Source organism: Oncorhynchus mykiss, chromosome 3 (assembly GCF_013265735.2).
Source record: "Oncorhynchus mykiss isolate Arlee chromosome 3, USDA_OmykA_1.1, whole genome shotgun sequence".
Classification (NCBI taxonomy): Eukaryota; Metazoa; Chordata; class Actinopteri; order Salmoniformes; family Salmonidae; genus Oncorhynchus; species Oncorhynchus mykiss.
In genome coordinates this window covers 30,784,877-30,800,058 of record NC_048567.1, presented here as the reverse complement: position 1 = coordinate 30,800,058, position 15,182 = coordinate 30,784,877, and the positions used below count along the sequence as shown (strand labels likewise).

Sequence of the window (15,182 nt, the reverse complement as noted above, 5' to 3'; positions counted from 1 at the left end):
GATCCCTTCGTTTACAATTCTTCCTCATCCATGCAAAGACATATGGAATATTATAAATATTTTGTCTTAACCTTTATCTCCAACCTAGCATCTGTACTAAACTTTAGGATGAGAAGGAGAAAAAGAGACCAGGAAATACACAAGAGCCATGTGTTCTAATTGTGTTATTCAAAACCATTAACTTGAGTTCTATTTGGCTTCTACTGCAGATCAGAGCCATATATTTAGATATCAGAGCCATGTATTGAACTATAAATATATGGCACTGGTGCAGTTATACTTCCTGATTATGATGTCATCTCTCTTCTTCTAAATGTTATCCTAGGTCAGGTGATGCTGGTCAGGGCAACACTACATCATCCTAAACTTGAATGTGTTTTCACATCTGTAATAAGACACAGGAGAGCAAGGCACTTTACACTTTTGAGGCGTACCCATAGAAAATCCTAAATTTACTGGAAGTATTAGCAAGCTGCGGCAGCGTGAGAGAGACCAGAAAGATGGACAGTGTCTGCTGTTGCTTTTTCATTTCCTCTGGGCATTTTAATGATCGATCAAAGTAATTGATTGGCTGAAGTCCACTCCAAAGTTAACTACTGGTTGATTGTAAGTCCAACTAGCTGACCCTGTAGTATTCCATAGTATCTGTGTTTAAGGAAGGACACACAGTTAGGTATACACACGCAAAGTCACATCTGAGGTTTTACGCACACAATATCCCTCTCACAGCCACGCGTACATAAACACACACTTTTCTTTCATAAAAAAAAAATTATATATTTATTTAACTAGGCAAGTCAGTTAAGAACAAATTCTTATTTACAATGAGGGGCCTAACCCAGTCCAAAACCAGACAACACTGGGCCAATTGTGCACCGCCCTACGGGACTCCCAATCACAGCCGGATGTGATGCAGCCTGGATTCGAACCAGGGACTGCAGTGACGCCTCTTGCTCTGAGATGCAGCGCCTTAGACCGCTGCGACACCTAGGTGACAGCTGCTAGAATTCACAGCTCCCATCTGGTAGGATCCGAGCAAACTGTGAAACAGTAAAGCTCAATCACACTGACTGAAATTAACACAGCTATTTAAAGCGGGGGGAGAACGAGAGAGAGAGACAGAAAGGGGGAGAAAGAAAGTTGGGAAGATGGCGGAAATGGGGTTAACGGAATAGGATCATTTCCCTGTCTCTCCATCCCACTTTTCTCTCTCTGTGGGTGTCATGGGAGTTAATAGCTACCATTAACGTCATGCAGGATAGGGTTTTTAGAGAAAACAGAGGGAGACTGAGGAGAGAGAACGAAAGACAGCGAGCGAGAAAGAGACACGGACAGGATGAATGTGAAAAATTAAATGTGGAGCGTGTGATGGGGGAGGGGGCAGACAATCCAGACAGGCAATTTTGACGGTGAAATAGAAGCTTTGGGCAAAATGTAGCGATATCAAATATGAACGCCCTGTGTGTGTGTCTGATGCGTGTATGTGACAGGGAAAATGAGGTGTGTGTGTGTGTGTAACCAAGCCAACTGATCACAGGGGTAGTTCCAGCACTCTAATATATTAGTCTCTTTGGGGATAACCTAATTAAGGGTCTGACCTAACACAGATATCCCCCTTCTGTGAGTTAACATTTAGCTAGTGATGCAACCTCCAGTTGCACTTTGAAGTATGCACAAAAAACAGTAACACAGACTGATACTAAATGAATAGAGGGGGTTCAATTTATTACCAACAATTCATATCCTGATTTTATACACGTCTCAACTCAATCCTCAGCAGAAAAAAAAATACAAACAAACAAAAAGTGTAACACAATAGAATACATCAAATACACACATTCGGTTTCAGTGCCCGTGGCGCTGCTTCTCCCGACAGCAGCAAAGCTCTGCCCAGAGCAGATTATTCTCTGTCTCTCTCTCTCTGTGTACACGTTAGAATGGGTTTGGGTCTGTGTATATACACAGTGCAGATAGTCCGTCTGTCTGGTTGTGTGTACACACCTATCAGAATGGGTGTCAAGTCGGTCACTCACTGACAGTGTGTCTGTCGGACTCGGTGTCTGTATATATGTGTGTGTGTGTTTCCGTGCGTGCAAGGATGTGTGAACGTGTGTGTTAATCTCAGTGTCTGTCTGTGCATGGGTCACATTATCGGTCTATGAGTCTGTGTGGGTCTATGTGTCTGTCAACCTGTGTCTCAGTCCGTGCATCTGACAGTGGATCAGCGGGGTCTCTCTGCCTTCAGTTGGACTTGGACCAGATCTTCCCACTTCCACGGAGCCTGAGACAAAAAATAAAACAGACAACAGTTATTACATTACCCGAAGATGATGTCCCCGACAAGCGCCCGTTTCTTATAAAGGCCCGGGTATCGCTTCACATTGTAGCAAATAAACGCCGGTCTCTAACAGACTCGGGCGGGTGTCACAGTGTCATTTCTCGCGAAGGCTCCGAGGTAATTTCGCACACTGCACCTCGCGCTAGATCAGTGTTTTCCCAAACGCATCAGTAAGCTTTGATTATTTGAATGTAGTGCTAGGGCAAAAAAAACTAAAACATGTACCTCTTGGACCGAGTTTGAGAAACAATAGTTTACATGGTTGATCCCTACATGTCAGTGGGGGGAAAAAAAGTCCCCTAAATCACAAAATCGTTTTTTTTACAAATACATGCATGCCTGTGGCTGGTCTAGTGTGTAAGACTACTGCCTGCAGAACACATACACCAACCCAACCGGTGTATTAATCCCGACCCCACCGCTAATCTTCATCTCCCCGTCTCCGTCTCCCCACTCATTTCACGCTGTCTGAATAAAATCTACAGGTCGGAGCAAATCAGGGTATTATATAACAGGTAGAGCATGTCCACAGTCCCCACTTCAAACGGCATTTAAAGGCTTATCTCCAATACACGCCTGTCTTCAATAAACAGAAGAGGGGTACGAGGATGACGTCAGCTTGACGTCGAACCGCCAGTCACCTGTTCGCATCCTGTACAAGAGGGGTATACTACGGTACAAGCTAGATCTACTCCGGGTTTTATAAAGCTAGTCAGCTTCAGTTAGCTTTCAATTCCAGCTCAGCCTTCATCCATGTTACGAAGTTGCAAGGTGGATATTGATCGCGCGCCCGCCGCTTACCCGAGCTGAGCTTGTTCATGTCGAACGGCAAACTCTTTACTTAGACAACGCTGAAACATCTATCCATGGGCTAGTCGGTGTCACATTTTCAGTTGTGTCGAAATCAGAATGAAAGAAAAGTTATCCTGCAAATTTAGCAGGCTTATGGTGGGGGAATAGGCTGTTAGAAGTGCCGTCTTCCTTTTATTACGTATCGTAATGCCGTCTTTGGTGTGCTTATCAAACAACTAGCGCCTTTTACTCGGTAACATATTTGGATTAAGTCGTACAAATGTTTTATTGTGCGTGAAGTTTCAAATGCATTCTGTCATTACTAAATGTGTCCTGTGATAGGTATTTTAACATTTTTAAAAAATGTACAGAAAAAAAGTTGATTAATAAAATATTTAAATCAGTCGTCTTCAGCAAATGAAGGGGGTGACGACGCAATGTGATTTCATTGGTCCTTAAAACTCACGGCTCAGACAATATATTCAAATAAAAGGAGTTAGCCCCGAGTTAGTCTGCCCCAGAGCAGGTTAGTTCTGAAGGATTCTTGGCTATAGAAATATAGCCACATTCGTGTCACCGGTTATCCCGAGTTGAAGTCAGAGTTGACCTAAGTTACCTCGCCAATTCCTCAAACCAGATTCGTAGTGTAGGGCGCTGGATGAATTAGTTAAATATTCTGGCTAACTCATTGATCCTGCTTTGGAGTATACAGTTGAAGTCTGGAAGTTTACAGACACCTCAGCCAAATACATTTAAACTCAGTTTTTTCACAATTCCTGACCTTTAATCCTAGTAAAAATTCCTTGTCTGAGGCCAGTTAGGATCACCACTTTAATTTTAAGAATGTGAAATGTCAGAATAATAGTAGAGAGAAATGATCCCAGTGGGTCAAAAGTTTACATACACTCAATTAGTATTTGGTAGCATTGGCTTTAAATTGTTTAACTTGGGTCAAACGTTTCAGGTAGCCTTCCACAAGCTTCCCACAATAAGTTGGGTGAATTTTGGCCCATTCCCCCTGACAGAGCTGGTGTAACTGAGTCAGGTTTGTAGGCCTTCTTGCTCACACACACATCTTTAATTCTGCCCACAAATTATCTATAGCATTGAGGTCAGGGCTTTGTGATGGCCACTCTAATTCCTTGACTTTGTTGTCCTTAAGCCATTTTTCCACAACTTTGGAAGTATGCTTGGGGTCATTGTCCACTTTACGACCAAGCTTTAACTTCCTGAATGATGTTGATTCAATATTCCTACACAATTTTCCTCCCTCATGATGCCATCTATTTTGTGAAGTGCACCAGTCCCTCGTGCAGCAAAGTATCCACACAACATGATGCTGCCACCCCTGTGCTTCACGGTTGGGATGGTGTTCTTCGGCTTGCAAGCCTCCCCCTTTTCCTCCAAACATAACAATGGTAACTATGGCCAAACTATTATATATATTTTTTCATCAGACCAGAGGATATTTCTCCAAAAAGTATGATCTTTGTCCCCATGTGCAGTTGCAAACCGTAGTCTGGCTTTTTTTATGGTGGTTTTGGAGCGGTGGCTTTTTCCTTGTTGAGCGGCCTTTCAGGTTATGTCAATATAGGACCAGCATCTTTACAAGGTTCTTTGCTGTTGTTCTGGGATTGATTTGCATTTTTCGCACTGAAGTACGTTCATCTCTATGAGACAGCACGCATCTCCTTCCTGAGCGGTGTGACGGCTGCGTGGTCCCATGGTGTTTATACTTGCGTACTATTGTTTGTACAGATGAATGTGGTACCTTCAGGCGTTTGGAAATCACTCCCAAGGATGAACCAGACTTGTGGAGGTCTACAATTGTTTTTTTGAGGTCTTGGCTGATTTATTTTGATTTTCCCATGATGTCAAGCAAAGAGGCACTGAGTTTGAAGGTAGGCCTTGAAATACATCCACAGGTACACCTCCAATTGACTCAAATTATGTCAATTAGCCTATCAGAAGCTTCTAAAGCCATGACATCATTTTCTGGAATTTTCCAAGCTGTTAAAAGGCACAGTCAACTTAGTGTATGTAAACTTCTGACCCACTGGAATTGTGATACAGTGAATTATAAGTGAAATAATCTGTCTGTAAACAATTGTTGGAAAAATTACTTGTGTCATGCACAAAGAAGATGCCCTAACCGACTTGCCAAAACTATAGTTTGTTAACAGGAAATTTGTGGAGTGGTTGAAAAACGAGTTTTAATGACTCCAACCTAAGTGCATGTAAACTTCCGGCTACAACTGTACGTCCCTGGGCAATTTCCCAAATCAAGCAAATAAGTTCCTGGCTGTTTTAGTTCAAGTTTTATGATAGTTGTAACACAACACAGTTATGAACAAGGTCTGTTTATGATGTCCTTTTTCACCTTTGGTTTAACTCATTTTGCCACATATTATTGCAGGGGTGTTTTGATTAAAATGTTGGCAAACAAATGACTATATTACTGTACTACTCTCCTACCACTTCCTGTCACCCTGTAAGTGAATCATAATCACTCCTTTAACTGGAACAGAAAAATTCATCCTGTCATGTAATAAAAAATAAAAAAACCTTTCCTTTTAGCACCTGAAACTTATTTTTTTTTTACAATTTTATTCACTTCAGTGACATTTTTTTAAAATCCAGGACAGATGAGGATTTAGTGTTGTAATTGGCCCAGAAGAGAGAGGGTCCCAGGTAGCGCTGTGAGTACCTCTACAAAGCACAGCCTCTCTGGCTAATGAAGATACGCTACACACACACACAGTCACTATTCCCACTTCCACTGGCAGCTGGCGTTTAAATGGATGTTTGTTGTAAAAAAAACGACCAAAATATTACTGTGTTGAAGACGCTGCGAAATGACATGAAACGCAGTGGTTGCGTAATCGACTCGTGCCATTTGAATTCATCTGAAGCGATTGGAATGTTTTTTTGCAACACACAAATGTTTCTTCTTGCCTCGGCTTGAACCACACCTCTGTCGTGACCCTGGAAGGATGAGGTCATGCTCAAAAGGCACCTAGGACTGAAACAGGTATTACCTGGACTTATTTTTTGGGTTTGATGCGAAATGTTAAAAAAATAGTTACTGTTTCTTGCCCAAATGAACAAGACCCTGAGGATAGCCCACCAACATCAAATGGTAATGCCTATAAAATAAATAAAACAATGGAAATATGGGATTGACCTACATACCCTTTGACCTTTGAACTCTTCTTGCCCGGTTGCCGTGGTTCCTGAGAGGAGGCGGGGTCTCGTGGCTCGGCCGGCTGGTCTGCATCCTGATTGGATGCGGCTCCAGCGGCGGCGGGGCCGGACGACGGTGAGGCGGAGCTGGCCTTTAGCGTTTTCTGGAGGTTTGACACCTGAGAGAGAGAGAGATAAGGAAAGGTAAACTAATGAAGTTAGAACAGATGTGCCTGATTCAAACTAAGGCCGACTCGGAATGTACTGGGCCGGCTTGGATATTTTCTTCTTACAAGGTCCTTTCCAGCAGCTATTGTGGATGCATAATCAGGCCAGACCCAATACAGCCTGGCACTAGTTTGTCTCAGTAATGTGAAAAGCTTAAGGTGTTGTTATTTTTTCTAATATGAAGAGGTTAGAGAGTAACTTCTACCTCAAATTGGAGAAGACCGACTCAGGAGGACAGAAAAGCCACCTGTGGCCCACAGCCTCAATAAAGACACTGGACAGAGCTCTAAATTGGACACTGAAATAGGTCATTGAGTAATGAGTATACGTTTGGCTTATGGCTTCACCTCTAGTGTGATTGTTTACTCCAGCCAAAACCTGTCCACGAAAATATGACCACAAAGTGAGGAATTCTTGTATTGAGGTTAATTTTGGCCAACAAAACATTTAATAGCTAATTTGCTATCGTAATGGTTAAGTTGTTACGAATGCACTGATGTAAGTGGATACACATGGCCTTTCGGTATGTGGCAAAACTACTTTATAACGGAGTTGTGCCTGTTGTTGATACGCGCATCTGCCCTCTCATTAGCTAGAATGGACCCACCTGATCTCGCCTCCTCCTGCCTGCCTTCCATCTTTGAGAACATGTATTTCCATTGTTAGAGCTGTCACTCGACTATCTTGTCAACATAATAGATCATCTTTGACTCTACCCAGAGAAAAGTGGCTACTGGTACTAACCTCTGTCTCCACCTGAACTTTGACCTTCAGCTGGCTCTCTCTGTATTGGTTGGCTCTGGTTACCTGCTCCTCGATCCCACACAGGACCGCCTCACACCCTGAACACCTGAGAGACAGATTATTTAGACACTGATATGAATGATCATACTATCTATTTTATATCCCATTCTATACATCTTATTTATTGCCTCTATCATGTCCACTGTTATTTTATTGTTTACTATTTGAATTTGTCTCGTTTAAAAAGCGTATTGGTTATGCATCCACTATAAGAAATGTGTTCTATAAATAAAGTTCAACTTCGTCCCACAAACACACACACACACGCACGCACGCACACACACACAAGCACACACACAGAGCTGGGTTGGAGTCAATTCCATTTCAATTCACGAAGTAAACTGAAATGGCACTTCTAGCACTGCTCTTCGCACACACATATCACTAACTAACCACTCCTGTAGTGTGTTGGCTATGTTGGGCAGCTCATTGGGCCCCAGGTCTCGGCCCACGCTGCAGTCCACCTCCACCTGCTGGTTCCTCTGGTCCAGCTTGCCCTGAATGATGTCACAGTAGACCGCCTCAATCAGCAGGTCCTCCAGCTCCCGCACGTTCTTCAGCTCCAGCTGCTGCAGGAGCAGGGAGTAGGGCAGGCACTGGGGGAAGAGGGAGACAGAGAATGTCAAATTATATTACGTTGGGTCAATAGAAGTGAACAGGCACAGGGAGAGAGAGATGTTGCATTTTAGATGCTCTTTATGACGTTAGTGAGGAGGGAGTCGAGCGAGGGTGGTGGGGACAGAGAGAGGGCAAGAGAGAATGTCAAATTCTTCTATGTTGGGTCAACAGAAGTTATCTGGTACAGAGAGGGAGAGAGAAATATGGTGAATTTGAGATGCTCTTTATTACTTCAGTGAGGAGAGAGAAGAGATGATGTAAGAGTGAGGAATGGAAAGGTAAGAGAGAGGGGTATAGGAAGGAAGGGCGGGTCAACATAAATGTACAAAACCATTACATCAAAATAGCTACCAGAGATAGAGGGGAGTTTAAAGTTTTAAAGGGGCAGTGCAGTAAAAAAAAATGGATGTAACTTTTATTTATTTATATATTTCCGTACTATGAGGTCGGAAATTCAGAAATTGTGAAAATTATGATGACCTTTGTATAAAAGCTGTTTGAAAAAAATGCTTGGAATTTCAGCCTGTTCAGGTGGGATGGATTTTCTTTGGGCCACATCATGATGTCACATTGTGATATGATTATATAGACCAATGACTGTTCATCTGGGTAAGGGAGTGGGCTCTAGACCATCTTATCAGCCAATCAGGGCGGTGTATGTAAATCTTCAAATTTGTTTCCTAAAGCCCACACGATCAAACTGAGCATTTCAAGGGCCAAAGGAGACTCGGGGAAATAAATTATAAAACATATATTTTGTAGTTATTTTCATTAAATAAACAGTGATTTATTAGACAGAGTGATGGGGCTTTAACAAGTCTTTATTGGGCAATTCAAAGATAGATTCACCCATTTGGAATATTTTTTTGTGCATCTCTGAGCAATGTTCTGTCGATTCCCGGGGTCATGTCATGTTTTCACGTGCATCAGAGCTATTCGCCGTTAAAGCAGACAGAAATACAGCCGGCAAATAACTGAGATACACACGAAAACCTGAAATGACCCCGGGAATCAACAGAACATTGCACAGAGGTATAACGATATCACATTTGAACGGGTGAATCTGTGCGTTAAGGTGTGCCCATACAGAGGTTCAATGTGGCATACTTATACTTATGACAGTATCAAAAATAAGACGGGAAGAGAAATACCAGAGAGAAATGGGGGAGGGAGGGAGAAGGGAGAATAATAGAGAAAGAGAGAAATGAATCAATCAATTATTTATTGGGGAGAGTGGAGAAAATGAGATATGGGTGAAAGCAAGGTAGGAAGAGAGACGGCAGAGGGAGTAAAAAAATATAAAAAATGAAATGTGGATGGGCTCGAAATGAGAGTTAGATGAATAGACAACAGGGAGCAACAAACACATAGAGAGACAGAGCTCAGAGAAGAAAGGACAGAATACTTAACACAGTATCTAGCCAGTATCTCATAATGATTTCAATCTCAGCCGCTATCATTCTCATCTATGTGATATAAATAAAAATTAAACCACATCACAGACAGGCTCTTAAAGTCCTTCACAACACAGAGTCATTTATCTTGTCCATGTGTCAGAGTTACAAAGCAAGTTGTCTCATAACCACATCATCAAAATAAAAGTTGAGCAAATTGCTTGCTATTTTTGGCACTGAAGCTTGCTGAGTATTGTTAGAACTACCGTTGTAGGTAGGCCATTAGAGTCCATGGAAACACTGCCATAATTATTTTTCGACCGGCAATCATTTAATAACAAAATACACAGAAAAACTAGACAAGATAAATCCAGAGAGCGTTACCTTCAGATTAAATGGAAAACGGATGATGGCTATCATTATATTACATATCATTCTAAATTATTCTACAATTATAATGTGAGTGACCCCCATTGAGCGTACTAAATCTAGCAGGGTAAGGAATTTAAAACCAGATGAATGTGTGGAACTCTACCTTGAGATTAGATGCCAGACTGATGATGGAGAGGTGACGGAGTTTGTTCCTCTGGGCTGGGGTCAACTCTGGGAGAGAGGCTGCCCTCTCTGAAAGAATTAACATACCACAAACAGACAAGGAAAAGAAACAAGACAGCGAAAGAGCAACAGAAAAGGGACACATTATGACAGGGAAACATCCCTACAAACAAGCGTACAGGCTCCTGTCCAGGCAGAAACTGCTGCTGCCTGCTGAATTACACAAGGGAATACAATGAAAAATAATTTGAGTGTGTGTGTGAGCCTGCGCATGTGGATGCTTAAAAAAAAAAAACTTGAGTATTCCTCTGTGCTCCATTTTGCAATTCTAAAAAGCACTATGAAAGTGAATACGGTATGTGTTGACATAACAAGATTTGTATTTCTCTCTTCCGTTTTGCTCGTCTCTTATGAAGTCTTGTTACATAAATGTGTTGCTTAAGAATGACAAGTCCTTTGCATATTCCGGTATTTCAAAGGGTATTCAGGATTTCATTTGGCAGTTTGTGAAAATGCAACAAATTACAACCACTACGAATGTCTAACAAAACGTCAGAGAAGTCTGTCCCTGGTTGAGTCCCAATGAGCTCACCTTCCTCCTAAAGTGTGCACTTGTTCCCTATTCCCCACAAATTTAAAAGCATTGGATTGGTGTAGGCAGGCTAAAGCAGTGATAGTCAACTGTTTCGGCGGGCACCCCATTTCTTCCACCAGAAGTTCTGGGGACCCCATTTTTTTCCACCAGGAATGCTAGCGGGAGTTTCCATATACCAGTTCTTTAATTCCAAATCCCCGAAGGAAAGTGAACAAGTGCATACTTCTTGAGAAAGGAGAGGTTATTGGGGACGCAACCTCTGCCGTGCCAAACATTGTCACTTGGCTCCTCGTATAGGGTCAAATAAAGTCTTGTGGTTGACTCTGTAAATGATCGGGGGCTGTGACAACCTACAACATTGATGAGTTGCCAGGCCTGCAGGGCCGATGAGCAGGGAGAGAAATACTGCTAATAATAAAACAGCTCCAGGGCCACTACATGACTTATTCACACAGCACCGCTGCCTGCCACGCTTGTACCTTTATAGTCACAGTAGGTTCCATAGGCGAAGAGGTTGAGTAGCTGATACACTGGAGCGTGCGGGCCTGTCTCCAGCTTGGGGTAGAGTAGGAGAAGAAAGTGGGTGGGGGGGACAGATAGAGGGGGCTTGTTAGGGTCTCTAGCTATACCACCTCCAGTGAGAGCTGTGCCTTGAGGTCAGCTGTGACTGTGTGCTTGTTTGTGTGTGTGTTACCTCTCTGACGTTGGGCAGCTCAAGGATGTCTGAGAACACGTAGAGGCCTGGTGTCTCCAGCAGAGAACTTATTGCCTGGGCCAACGCCGGGCCTGAGAGAGAGAGGAGCTGCTCTACCTCCATCTGAGAGATAGAGAGACAGAGAGTGAGAGAGAGTGTGCAAGAGAGAGAACTAGCAAAAAAGACAGAAGGCAAGAGAGAGAACTAGCAAAAAAGACAGAAGGCAAACAGAAGTGAGTAGGAGAAAGACGAAATCAGGATAAGAGAAATAATGACAGAAAATGCAAGACAGTGAGAGAATGGGGGGAGAGAGGGGAGGGAGGAAAGGAAAAAAGTGAAGACTTAAAATTGTCTTGAATACAATTGTTGACCTTCAATGAACCGTTAATACTGCATATCTTACATTTAAGAGGCTGATCAGCTTCTTTTAAATAGCAAGACAACTTCAATGCTCTGTTAATGTATGCATGTAGCTCTGTCTAACCAAAACAATTACACAAATAGCCCTTGTGGCAAGACTCCAAGTCAGTAATTCAATTTTCCCTCTCAAACTGATGTGTAGGCAAGTGCTTTGAAAAACACCCTTCTGGCCAAAGCCAGTCACAAACACAGATTATCATTTTACATAATTAAATAGGCCTAGCTTAATTTGAATATGAAATTGGCCCTACTAAAAGCACTGAGAATTTGAGATCTATCCTATTTGTATTTGATATACTGTGCTATTTTGTGAGAATAATAGCCAGACACCACATTACTTATAAATAGCCTAGCTAGCTACGTAGTAGTAACCTTCCTAGGCTGGGCACTAGGACACTCCATGCCATTGTCAGATAACCATGACTTTGCACACTTAGCTACTACTTCACAATGTAGCCTATTACACTCAACTAGTCGGCTACTATAGGCTAGCTTAGGGAACAATGTTGTGGAAAATATTGACTGACATGTAAAATAAGGAATCATGTCAGATCAATTATATCTGCATCGTTCGACCTACTAAACTTGGCCCTAGTGTGGAGTGTTTTGAGTCAAGTTCATTCAATGCTGAGTCCCAGGGCAGGGACCGATTTTCTGACTAGTAGTAAAGTTGGCTAGCTAACGTCACACGGTCTTGTGTATTTTTTTTTATGTCACACAGTCATGAACAACCGATTGCATGCTAGCCTAGAAGGGAGCTAGTTCACTAGCTCTTTGTGGTAGATTTACAATCGAAACGATACTTAAAAAATAATCAAACTAAAAAGATTGCTAAAGTTTGACCAACTGTTGTAGCAAAACTAGCACATAAGAGCTAGCTTACTACAGCATGACTATGAGGAGTCATGCTAGCTGCTGCTAACGTTACCACTACAGCTCGAGGCATGACCGTAAAGCTGGAACGTTAGGCCTCTTCCTGTTTTTCGGTTGTCTACCGACTCAACTCTAACGTAGCTAAATGACGCAAGGGCAACCATGCGATTACCTTTATTTAAAACTAGTTTACACATTTGTCCATAGAAAATAAAAGCAACAAATTACCTTATTGGTAAGCTAACTCAAGTTGATAGCCTGTCCCCCGAATCCCTCAGTTCCGCCGTCAGTGCACGTTTAACAACAAAGGAGAACATCACTGCTCATTGGGCGAAACGTGAAAAGGAGGAGGGGAGTGTTTGTCTTGACTGACAAGGGACTGAACGGACCAGATTGTTGCTTTTAAAATAGTGCCATCTTGTGGCAAATAGTATCTTCTTTGATGTGGTTTATCGGCGATTTGCATCCAACGTTATGGTGCATTGCCGCCACCTCCTGTACTGGAGTACTGGAGTGTGGGCCCGAGACAGGGAGAAACTAAATCCTATCTGGCAGCCCCGTTTCTCTAAAAATAGATAACCAAATATTTGAGACTATGTCTAATGACGTTCTACTCAATATACTATCTAAACTCATTTTCTGTATTCCCTTCTCCCTCACACTAGATATCAGCCTCTCTCTTTGCCTCTGATACTGCCCACACTGTAGCAATACATGCTCCACGGTCTCTGTTTCCTGACAATAATCACACTTTCCTGTTGAATGCTTTCCTATCACTTTTAAGGTCTTATTCAACTGGCTGTGACCCACCCTTAATATTGTACAAAAAAACGTCCTCCCCTCCCCAACTTTCCTCTGTACTTGAAATAAATGCCTGCCCTTAGTATCTCTATTCCACTGTCCCTGCCATCTCTGCACCATCACTGTCCATATCAGGCTTGTTGAAACTACAACATCAACATCCCCGCTAATAAGTGCTTGTTTAGCCAGTACATCAACTGCGTCGTTCCCCTCCACCCCCACATCGACTGGGACCCAAGTAAGTCTTATCTGTTTATCTGCTCCTCATAAAGCAGGTCTTGTCTACTACATGAGCTAAATGACTGGAGACTCATCAACACTGCCCATGAATAAGAGCAACTACTCTGTCTGGCTTGACTTCCTCCACCCACTGCCAGGCCAACAGTATGGCCATCAGCTCCGCTGTATATACAGCCAGATGATCTCTAATTCGTTTCCTGACTGCCACCCCACATTCCTGCACTACAAATGCTGACCCAGTACTTCCTGTCCTTGGATCTTTTGAACCATCTGTGTAAATGGCCACAGAATCCTGAAACACAGTATTAAGACGTCTCTTCAACAAATCAGATGGATCAGCACCCGCCCTATCTTTCCGTAGTCTCTCCAACACTTCTAGTTCCACTACTGGAGGTGGGAGTAGCCATGGTGGATTTACAGGAATAGCTACCGTTGGACTAAACTCCCTTCCATACAGTTCCATGTCCTTTGCCTGGATATTACCCACCCACCCAAAGCTCTTATTCTGTCTTCTCTTAGAAATACGAATTAAAAAACATAATTTCAGCAAAGAAATGTGTTTAAATGTGTAAAAAAAAACTACAAAAAAAACATGAAAACGCATTAATTTTTCAGGCTACATCATTGAACAATAAAACAATGGATGAGCAAAGACACAGGAGAAAGCAAGAGATGTTCGCCAAAATCTTTTCAAACATTTTTTTTTTTATTTCCAGTAAAATGTAACATACACTGGAAAAAACCCAGACACAAACCAGAAAGAAACATCAGAGGAAGAGTAATTCATTTGAAAATACAGTTTTTATTGACACATTAACTCTCAGGAATACATGTTCATGGTTAGTGCAGCAATACAGTACATTTTGGAGATTTCTGTACAGGTCACACACAAAACAAAAAGCATGCAGATTGCTCAAAAGTATCACAGCAATCCGTTTGGCAAGCAGCAGAGTTGATTAGAGCATCTACCTCCTTGATTGCAGTAACTGATTTACTAAATTGAGTGCAGGAATTTAAATCCTCCTTGCAGAAGGTGCCAGATTTGCTAGATGTTTGCATCTGTTATTTTCAGTACGGAATGAACTTTTCATGAAACTACATATACCATAAAACTATAATTCATCTCGTCTTGACGTTCAATATCTTAGTCCTTCTCTTAACCTCTCCTGTCCCATTTTGCTTTATGGTTTCCGAGAAAATACTAAGTAATACGCACACTTGGCAGTGTAGGTGAATAAATCTGATCCATAACCGAGTTCAGTTCCCAGTAAAAACTGTGATTTCACTTTTATAGCGCTTTTCATTTGCACTAAAACATCTCATATCGCTTGAAAGACAGAAAAAGGATAAACTATTTAAGACAACATTGCCATCGTTCATGAATATGTGGATGGCGGATCGAGATGAGCGGGAAGTTCATGGCTTCGTTTTAGTCCTGTGATTCAGTCTAGCCGAATGGCATCCATCTGACAAATGCGTTTGTAGATGTGGTCACACGGCACGTCAAACCAGGTCTGCGAATGGCTGTCCAAGGTGGCACAGTCTTCCCCATGTGATCCTCCTGACTGGTGATTGTCAGGCTCAGAGCTATACTCATTCCAATACCTGAAAGAGAGACAGGGAGAGAGGAGCGAGAGAGAGATGGTG

The 15,182-nt window shown here is 42.3% G+C and overlaps 2 protein-coding genes across 3 annotated transcripts in view; both read right to left on the bottom strand.

Annotated features, from left to right (window-relative positions):
* Nucleotides 1–1,700: 1,700 nt before the first annotated feature.
* Nucleotides 1,701–12,879, bottom strand: LOC110518073 (COP9 signalosome complex subunit 7a). 2 transcript variants are annotated; one of them, XM_021595817.2, is made up of 8 exons: nt 12,723–12,879; nt 11,202–11,324; nt 10,987–11,062; nt 9,893–9,981; nt 7,739–7,941; nt 7,286–7,391; nt 6,323–6,492; nt 1,701–2,281 (listed from the first exon to the last, which is right to left on the bottom strand). In XM_021595817.2, the coding sequence occupies exons 2-8, from the start codon at nt 11,322–11,324 to the stop codon at nt 2,242–2,244; spliced, it is 807 nt and encodes a 268-aa protein (XP_021451492.1). In that variant the 5' UTR covers nt 12,723–12,879; the 3' UTR covers nt 1,701–2,241. The 2 variants fall into 2 exon arrangements, with proteins under 2 accessions (XP_021451492.1, XP_021451497.1); XM_021595822.2 differs by having other exon boundaries at nt 11,202–11,405; nt 12,723–12,851.
* Nucleotides 12,880–14,317: 1,438 nt separating this feature from the next.
* Nucleotides 14,318–15,182, bottom strand: part of cd209 (CD209 molecule) — a 3,796-nt gene continuing 2,931 nt past the window's right edge. Inside the window, 1 exon segment of the mRNA NM_001124633.1 lies at nt 14,318–15,140. Coding sequence (NP_001118105.1) covers nt 14,978–15,140 — 163 coding nt within the window. The 3' untranslated portion in view covers nt 14,318–14,977.

Excerpts from the sequence above, each read along its gene's own strand:
- LOC110518073 (XM_021595817.2), bottom strand. The coding sequence starts at position 11,324 with ATGGAGGTAGAGCAGCTCCTCTCTCTCTCAGGCCCGGCGTTGGCCCAG. Across the intron at positions 11,063-11,201 it reads AGCTGCCCAACGTCAGAGAG|CTGGAGACAGGCCCGCACGC; the intron begins GTAACACACACA and ends CTCTACCCCAAG. Across the intron at positions 9,982-10,986 it reads AACCTACTGTGACTATAAAG|AGAGGGCAGCCTCTCTCCCA; the intron begins GTACAAGCGTGG and ends TAATTCTTTCAG.